This window comes from Rutidosis leptorrhynchoides, chromosome 8, assembly GCF_046630445.1.
Source record: "Rutidosis leptorrhynchoides isolate AG116_Rl617_1_P2 chromosome 8, CSIRO_AGI_Rlap_v1, whole genome shotgun sequence".
NCBI classification, from domain to species: domain Eukaryota; kingdom Viridiplantae; phylum Streptophyta; class Magnoliopsida; order Asterales; family Asteraceae; genus Rutidosis; species Rutidosis leptorrhynchoides.
The window spans coordinates 90,268,126-90,278,565 of NC_092340.1; the positions used below are offsets into that span (position 1 = coordinate 90,268,126).

General features: G+C 34.1%; 1 protein-coding gene across 1 annotated transcript; it reads right to left on the reverse strand.

The window, feature by feature from the left end:
* Positions 1-1,822: 1,822 nt before the first annotated feature.
* Positions 1,823-5,067, reverse strand: LOC139862736 (protein NRT1/ PTR FAMILY 5.8-like). Its single transcript, XM_071851361.1, has 4 exons — positions 4,936-5,067; positions 4,613-4,830; positions 3,748-4,229; positions 1,823-2,767 (listed from the first exon to the last, which is right to left on the reverse strand). The coding sequence occupies exons 1-4, from the start codon at positions 4,991-4,993 to the stop codon at positions 1,978-1,980; spliced, it is 1,548 nt and encodes a 515-aa protein (XP_071707462.1). The 5' UTR covers positions 4,994-5,067; the 3' UTR covers positions 1,823-1,977.
* Positions 5,068-10,440: the final 5,373 nt, after the last annotated feature.

Genomic DNA, 10,440 nt, shown 5'->3' on the forward strand with positions numbered 1-10,440 from the left:
TACCTATTACATTATACATAATATCAATCACAAACTCAAGTTGGTCAACCCACTAAAACTCCATTCTAGGGTTATCTTGACCCATGGTGCAATTTTGACCCATTTGCAACCCTAACCCTAATATTTGGGTTAACATCCCTAAAACCCTAATCATTATCCAAGTTAGGTCCTAAGACACTTTCCAATACAAGGTTTATGCATCAAACACATACATTTACCCACTTAGGTCCATCATGACCCATTTGACCATTTAAAGTCAATACACCCATTTCGGGTCACCCACTAACCCACTTAACACCCATTTAGATATATATAAGTGTGCTAGTACTTTAACTATCCAATTTAGGCTCATAAACATAGTTTAATACTTTGAAAACCCTAGTTAGCCATCTTTGGGTCTACATGACCCAATTTCACCCAAAAACACCCAATTTACTAACAAATGGGTTTTAGGTTCATCACTTACCCCAAACCCTAACCCATAATCAAATTAAAATCAAGAAATCAAGATTAGAGCATACCACTATCACCAAAACATAGCTAGAGTAAAGATGAACAACTTTAAAACTCGCACTAAGACCCGATTCAACCTCCTTCTTCCTTTAATGGAGCTTTCTCACTCTAGAACCTCCTCTCTCTCTCTATGATTTAATGGAAGATGATTAAGTGGGTGGAAATGGAGTAAATGTGGCTCCAACAACTGATCCCAAGCCTTAAAGTCGGATTCCTTGTGATTTTACCAATTTGCCCTCAAAATATCTAATTAAAAGGAATCTGTCACAGAACAATGGCGCGGCGCGCCAAAAGGCCGCGCGGCGCGCCAAAAGGCCGCGCGGCGCGCCAAACGCCCAGACCAGATTCTGCCTTCTTTTAAATTATGAAACGAACACCTACACTTCAAAGGTCATATTTACACATATGTACGGTGAAATATTTGGATCTTACACTAACTTAACGGAAAGTTAAAAAAGTTTTTTCGTCTTCCAAAACCAAATAAAGAGAAATGCGATCAGAACGCCAACTCAGGGTTTCTTTTATACCGTTCCACTGATCGTTGGTACGGAGATATGTGGCGGACAAATCCGGAACACAATCATCTTCATAAAACAAGACGTCCGTGTGTTCGACCGGAACATTTTCTTTCATAAAGATTAAAAGCTCATCTAAACCAACGTCGCGAACGTCAATGTTTTTGAACGTAGCTTTTGAACCACGCGTATAATCGTAAAGTTTCATTTCATTACGGAATTCACTTCTGTAATACACTTCGATTGAGACAATCATCGGCGAAAAGGTCACCATTTTGAGTTTGGAAGTGTGATAATGCAGTTTAAGTGTTGGATGTGTGTTAGATATGTGTTCAATATGTGTTGAGGATGAAGTATAAGTAGGCAAATCGACTAGTCGTCCCTAAAGACATTCCAGACGACATGTTGTCCCTAAAGGCTTTCCAGACGACAAATCGTCCGGACAAAAAACCCGCGAAATTTTTTTTTTTTTTGGAGCCAATTTTTTCAGTACAATAATTGAAGTCTATCTTTCCGGACGACATTGGGTCGTCCGGGAAAAGTTGGTCAACCATTTAGGAAAAAGCAAACAGAAAAAACAGAAAAATTTGTCGGTTTGTGACTTTTTGCGGACAACTTTAGTCGTCCGGAAAGCTCCTGTCCGGAAAAATCATTTTTCTAGTAGTGAGAGTCGCGAAACAAGTCAGTTGGTGGGACCTTGGAGGGACTAGATAATCAAGTCACGGAAAAAACAAAGATGTCTTTGTATTTATATTAGACGTAAACCAAAAACAAACAAACATAAACGACACTGTGTACAAAAAATGCTAAATCACTAGGTTACCAACTATTACATCTATCCTTTTCTTTCCAATAAACCGAAGAAACTACAAACTTAAACCTAGAATGATTCTATTTTCAATTAACCAATAACTCAAACGCCTCTTGAGGTTTCTCGGCTGCTGATCATTTATCTCGTCTTCTGACATTTACAAAGTACAACAAACATAACCAAACTCAAACTACTTGTACCCGCCAACAACCAATAGTATTTATCAAGTCTTGCTTCCTTCATATCATCCAAAAACCAATTCCCTTTTCCATTTTTCGAGCTAGTAAAATACTCAACCAAATACACCATCAACGCGCTCAAAAAACTACCTACACCAAACACGCTCGTATACAAAGCTATCCCCATTGTCCTCATTCCTTCGGGTACCTCACTATAAAAAAACTCTTGCATTCCAACCACCGTAAAAATATCCGAAATTCCCAACGATATGTATTGAGGCAGCAACCAAAATATACTAAGTGTCTCCGATTCAAATTCCAACCGCTTCATTTCAACCATCGCTGCAAATATCATTGCGATCACGGATAAAAACATTCCAATGCCAATTCTTTGCAACGTTGTGATCCCATTTTCGTTACGTAAGATTATACGTACGAATGGGATAAATATTGTGTCGTAAAACGGCATTAGGACGACTATAGATATTGTGATGGCACTTTGTAATGTGGCTGGTGGGATTTTGTAACTGTCTCCTATGTTTCTCTTCATTGACATCCCTTGTTTAATGAAGAAAGTTGTCGGTTGTTGAAAAATAACGGCGAACATAAGTAGTGTTGTCCAAATAGGTAGGAGCTTGATGACGACTTTCACAGTTTCGACTAGATGGTTATTGTTGTTGTTTGAGTTTTGGTCTGTTAAACATTCGGTTTCAGTTTCTAGTTTTGAACAGAATGGTTTATCTTCGAGCCTGCAAAATTACCATAAACAAACATTTTACATGTTACCACGGTATAATTTATTACATTGTAAACAAAAAATAGTACTACTATAATACAAAAGTTTGCAAATATGTACGAACAATTTTCATTTACATTAACTAGTAAGAGGAGCATTAAAAATTGTACATTGTATTATTTATTGGGACTTTTCTGGACAAGAGGCTATCAGATAAAAAGTGTTGATACCTGAATTACAAGTGTATACAACCACAACATAAATAAGCACTCATTAAAGTGCATATCATCTTGTATAAAGTTTTGGTAAATACATTGTAACATAGCGAATTTCTGTTTTTCTTAGCCCACTCCTATGGTTAGCTACTCACTCTTGTTATGCTTATGTGGCGATCGGCAAACTCATGGTGCCATAGGCACCAACTACTCTAAGCATTTACCATAGAACTTTCACCATAGATACGGCGGCGAGCATTTCTTAACCAATATGGGTCCACATGTTTTATATTATTTAGACTTTATGTTTTAGTATTTGTACATTGCATATTAACGGACTATTGTTTTAGTCATGACATAGATTGTTAAGTAATGCATTAGTTATAAGATTTTGGTAATGATGTGGCGTTGATGTCACAATTACGAGGGTTAGAATTTTGGTCATGATACAGAGTGGTCTTAAAAAGTATATACTTAAAAAAGTACTCCATATTTAACTGGTCATGTATTTCATGTGTCTTATTATCACATGATACATACGTTTATAAGAATATTTTTATTAAAAAAATTAATATACACCATTAGGATTACTTCATGATCTAATTGTATTGATATATCACTATCTTACTACTTCATCCACCATTATTATGCATTAACAAGTTGTACAGTACAACATTCTAATAAATAATTTATGATGAATGTAGTAAAAAAGATGTTGAATATATCACCAACTAATGGCTAAACAAATTAATGAGTTTAGATAAATTAAGAAACTTACTCTAGCTCAGCGGGGCTCAATTTCTCGTCACTTTTGTAACACAAATATTTTGAGAGCGAACGTTTAATTTCTTGAACGACCCAATTCAAACATTTATCGTTGTTACTTTGATCATGATTGTACGAAAAAAAGTTGGTGCCACAAGAAAACATGATCATCGACACAACCATAGCCATAGCGGGCACAACGAACCCCAAACCCCAACCTATGTAATCTTGTATATTGGGCATTATCGACACGCCTAAAAGAGCTCCACTACATACACCAAAATACCACCATTGAAAGAACATACTTTTCTTGTCGGAATTTTTGTCCCCTTTAGTTGTCGTCGGAATCTCATCATCAAACTCGATTTGATCCGCCCCAAATGCTTGCAATGACGGATTGAACCCTCCTATGCCTAATGAAATTAAGTAAAGTGACAAATATAGACACGATGACTTTGTTTTGTTTAATGATGTTGATGTTAAAGCCAATAGTCCCTGAAAACAAATGCAAAATCTAAGATGTTTTGAAACCAACTAAAACTAAATTAATTGTCAATGTCACGTATATCAGTTGATAATAGGAGGGACATCTTGCCACCAGAAAGTAAAATTGAAGATCATGGATTCAAGCACTGACCATAAATAGCCACAACGGCATATACCCCAGGAAGGAGAGTGTGATAGCGTTTGTACTTTTAACTCTAATAATTGCAAGTTATTTTATTTAATTAATATAGTGGGACCATGTGATGTTGGGTAAGTGTGAGACGGTTGTGAGAGGATAAAATGCTGACGTAACGCTACCGGCTAATGCAATCAAATGGTGTTTCTTTTGAAATAGTTAGTTTTTATATAACAAAATGACTATCGAGTCTTACGATGAGATAGATGAATGAAAAGGATAAAATTGTAGAATAGCGGTTCCAATATGAGTCCACAAGTGGCGCCACCAGTAATGGCACCATCGATGTAAACCCGGTCCAGCTGTTGACAGTTCGTACAGCCGATGAGCTACTCATTTTCATCACATCAGTCAAATAAATTACAAGATTCGACCCGACCCCTTTAAACACAAACCGTTCGATCCCAGCAATTGCTACACACATGCAAACAAAACCCTTATATCTATAAAAGAACAGCAACCATAATTATTAATTTAATTTAATTTATTTAAGAATGAATTATAGTGATTAATTGATACCTATGAGTAGAACACAAGGTTTGTTGAGTGCCCGGTATCCTTTGTGTCCGGCCGCCATAAACTTTTTGAAATGATGATGGAAATAATTAGTTTTTCTGCAATATAATAGAGTGTGATGTGATGATTCGGGAAACAAATAATCGATCCGTAATAAGGTACAAATAATGGTTGAATTTTAATGTTTTAATGTTGCAAAATTAGAGGGACAAAATTTTAGTGGAACACCTTGGAGATCACTTGCTAAAATAAAGGCAAAAAAGAAAGAAAAGGAGTAACCGATCGATAATTAAGTTGAAAATGTCGTCACATTGATAATACGACGTTCCAAGTATATGAAAAATGAAGCTAACATCTTCTGAAAAAAAGCATGATTAAAGCTTTAAGTTTTAGCCAATCAAGGATAAAATAAGGTTACACTTAAATAGAAAATGTGGGTTCAAGAAATGTTATATTTGGCTAGATATCTTTTTAAGAGTTGGATGTAACCGTTATACAGCTTTAAATGGTAATAATGTGAAATGTTAAGTTGATACAAAACGTGACTCTTTTAACAAGGGCTACCTCAAGTAAACGTGAAAAGTAACTCATTTTGCCGTACCATTGTGTGAAAGTAAGAAGTGCGATTTTAGATTGTGTATACAGTGTCGTGGTTCTTGTCTATATAGTATGAGTTATAAATAAAGTACATTATACGTAGTAATATTATGTGTTTCACCAAAGGGACGTTGGTTTAACGGTGTAGAGGTATAAGATTTCGAAGTTGTAAGTTGTCCAAGAGTGAAAATTTATATACATTTATACCACACCCCAACCATGACGTCTTTCCTCTTCATCACACACCACCACATCAGTTTTCTCTCATCATTTCTTCTTCATTACATACTCATTACACACAACTACCAACAATAACATATTTTCTCCATATATAAAGACTTAAAAAGTACATTATATTATGTACTAGATTTTAAGAGCCCGTGCGTTGCACGGCAGCTCTAAAAATAGTTTTCGTAATCGTTAGTATTTGTACAACATTGTTGTTGATCGCAGTTTAATGATTTAACACTTTAGTAGTATATGTATTGAAAGTAAAGAAATGTTAAAAATGAGTTTAAAAAACGCTATGAATCAATAGCCTTAGAATGTAACAATGAGTTATTGATAGCATTTCAAAACTAAAATAGTCAAAAACAGAGTGAAACAATTGTGTCTTCAACTGTCTTTTGATTTTCCCGATGAGAAGCACCTGAAGAAACGTTTGAAAGCCTCATATTAACTGTAAGCGTAGAGTGTGATTATTGTGATTATTCATCTTTGAAAATACAATTAAAACTATAACAGTTGCAATATCAACCAATATTAACTTGCAACAGCAGCAGCTTCACCGTCTACTGCCCAACCTACTCTAACCACACCTCCTGTAACATGTAATCGGGCCCCAACAAATACCTGATGACCTACAGATGCAATCATGATATGACTCTAGTAAGAGTACACCCGTTATCAATTCTAAGAGATTGAGTTGGTAAGTTAATGGTTCAGATTAGTACAAGTTGAAATAGAATATTTTTAGAACAGGTGAAAACCGGCTGCGGTGAGCCAGGGTGACATGTAAACACTTATTTAACCATTATTTTGATAGAAAAAATTGGCGCAAAGGATAACATATTGTAGTAAAAATTGTTACCGTAATCGTCGAGATATTTCAAATCAACTTTGAAGCTTCTATGCATATATAATAGATAATCAGTTCAGAACCTTTAACAAACTTTTTTGTGAAGATTATGATAACATAGGTAATAAATAGTGTGACCATAATAGTCTAAATCTTTTAACGTGTTTCTGGAGCTAGTATGCATAGATAATACACTAATGGAAACCTTTGACCCATTTAATCAGTGCAACAGGTTTAAAAAACTTTTAATGTTGACTTTTAGAAATGAAAAAAACTAAAAATCGACCATTCATGAGTAATAGTGAATGGGTCAAAATTGCACCTGTAACTCAAATCTGCACAAACACATACACAACTACGAACGGGCGTAGAGTAAAATTATAATACTTACCGAGGCATGTTGATATCTTGATGAAGGTGCAGCCTCCGGGTGCAAGAGTCCATTCCCATTGGTCATTCCTATGCATGAGTAATCCATAAGCATCTGCTAAAGGCTATAGAACCAGTAGTATCAGCAAGGTTAAAGGAAAGCAATTTATAACTAATTACATTATTTTATAAGTTTACTTATATCACAGTGATCCAAAAATATACAGGCATATGTATATGTACGTAGACTGGGCATAATAAATACATGAAGGATGAACATAATATATCAGCTGCTCCATATGTAAGTTACGAAATATAGCAAGTAACAAAAATAAGTTTATTCTCATTGTGTAACTATCTGTACAAACACAAATGAGACCTATAGTGTACGAATTAGATTAAGATATTGCATCTTAAGCAACTTTAAGATGCAATAATATAAATGAAAAAAAAAGCATATCGTTAATATCTTCAAAAAAACATAATCTCTAATGTAGTCACAAGCCCTAAATCATCATTACACCCTATTATTATAACTAAGAAGCACCAAATTAGACGAAAAAAATATACCTTTAGCAATAAATTTCTCTTGAACATTTCATCAAACACTTTGTAAACGCTACAATAGAAAACAACAACTTGAAGTAAATACACCTAAGAATATTGTAACTAAACCATTGGATGGTTACGCAAACAAAACAAAACCAAACCCTCATAAAAAATGAGCATTCAAACTTGGACCATATAATCAAACAAAACGAAACCAAACGCTCTTATAATTTATTGTGCTTCTTTTTAGTTGGATATCAGGCTGTAGAAGTAAATACCAACACAATATTTATGTTCTAAAAAATGATTGAATATGAACGTAAGGTATATAAAATGACCAGCATATCGCGAACAATTCAAATTGTCCATGTTTTCTAATGCCAATAGAAACACAAATACTTTCAATATATATTCATTTATAGTAGAAGTAAAGAGAAGATGTAATGATCTTCTAATAAATCAAAGCATTTTGAGTGACTTATCAGTTTTAGAATAATGATGAAAGAGTAGATTTTGAAGTATTGAAAACCACCTTTCTTTTTTGGTGATAAACAATTCGATCAAAGAACTAAAAAAAACTCATAATTATAAGTACGAAACTCAATGCCAAACACCCTATTTAACAGGAGGTTGAAAAATTGTTTACCGTGATTCAGGTAGTGAAATCCAACTCCAATACTGTGGAGTATCACCCCAAACGATAGATGAATCTCTTCCAGCCAACATATAGCATTTCTTACCGGTTCGTTTATCCACTGAGAAGCTCTATAAAATACCATGAATGCCATCAGTTTCATACACAATAATTCAATAGGAGAATCTGATAATTTACCTGTGTAAAGTAACAACAAAACACCCAAAAATGACAAAAACATAAATTAAAATTCAACTTTTACACCCAGACTCAGAATTACAGTTAGTTACTATAACAAATTTGAGACATTACCAAATAAAAAACCTCAAGAATTTGAATTTTGTAAGCCAACAGAAACAGATATCAAGATGAACATAATCAAAAAGGCATAAAGCTTCGAACTTTACAACCAAAATCACTTAATTAACATAACCCATTTGATATATCTCAAGCAGTATGAGCCCTGACCAAAGTGATCAACGTATTAACAAGTTCTTGTAACGTCACACCCTCAAACGAAGCATTCGCAATCTCAGCTAACCTTTTTTGATGTTTTTTAGGAGCCATTACACTATTATAGATTATGAAAACGATGCCATTACACTTTTTTGATGTTTTTAGGAGCCGTTACACTATTATATATTATACACACAATAGTTATAAATAGCATAAAAAGTTATTGATGCTTCTTTACTTTTTCATGCAGTTTCTTTAAACCCACATTCACTCTCAACCTCTTTTACTAAAACAATAAAAGAGCAACATTTATATTTCGACCTATAAAATAGATGATCAGTAAATTAAGATAATATATACACAAATTACTCAAAATGAAAGTATAAGCAATCGTTATGTAAACATATATTATCATTTGAAAATGAGTATAAACATGTCATCATGGTTAGATTTAACTTACAGTTGAACGATGGATTAATATCTTGATGAATAGCAAACTTGCCCCCACTCTTAATCATAGCATTTAATCATTTTTTTCATCAACTTGCAGTTCTTTCAACCTCTACATTATTAAATCGAGTTCTAAAGCTTTTAATACAGAAATGATAAATGAAATAGTAAATATGAAAAAGCAAAAACATTTTCTAACAATGATACCAACAAAGGCAACAATATAAGAGTAAAAGGTATAAGGGATACCTGCGTAAGCGGTGTATGATCCCTGTGTCCCTATCGATAAAAAAACCGCACTGACAAAATGGTAACCATTATAATTAGATGTAAAATTCTCGAACAGTCAGTGTTTTAAGTAACCATTAAAATGGATACCATCTACCAACAATACCCTACCCGTGTAACTTTAGACCCGTTTAAACCAGAAATCATTTAAACCCAAACTTCTCTTGGCTCAGTTCATAATTTTGAAGTTGTTCTACATTAGATAACCTTTGACTCAGCCTAAAATATTGATGAAGTTATACATTTGATATCAGACTTTGTGATATCCTCCTATATACCCAAATTTGATGAATTTTTCTAGTTAATAACCTATAATTTCTGCAAACAATATTTTTGTGGTTTGATATACACACATATAACAATAGTAAATTAGTAATCAACTTAATCAATTTCAGGTGTAATTATATGTAATATGCTAAGACGTATTCACCAAAGCAATACATTATTATACTCACCAATCATAATAAGATATGATCTGTATACATGTTATGTAAGATGCGAAAAATAAATAACGATAAAAAAACTGATGAAATTATAAAGATTGATTTAGTCGTAGAAATTAGGCCTGTCAAATAAGACCCAATTCATAAAAAAAGGGTCCAATGGGTACGAAGGAAGACCCAATTGGGTCCAACAATATAACAGAAATAAAAAAGATGGAGGTCCAATCTTTAGAGCCCAACAAAGCCCAATGAATTTTAAAAGATCTCTGGGTCAAAGCCCTCGACCCGAACGGGTCTGATGTAATCTCTGAAGTCTGAAGTCACGAATCACAATCGATCTGCAATCTCACAAAGTCACAAACTCACAATCGATCCTCACAATCGCATCGATCCTCACGATCTGTAATCGCCCAATCTCACGATCGATCTGCAATCGCCCAATCTCACAATCTCACGATCGATCTGCAATCGCCCAATCTCACAATCTCAACATGTCCCTTACAGTCATCTCTAGACGATATGGTTTCAAAAGACGGAAATTAATATAACGATTCACAGAAAATGGTTTCTTAATCAGCTCATTGTACCTCAGACGATAAATATTCTTCATATTTGTAACGACCCGGATTTTTCCGATCGTTTTA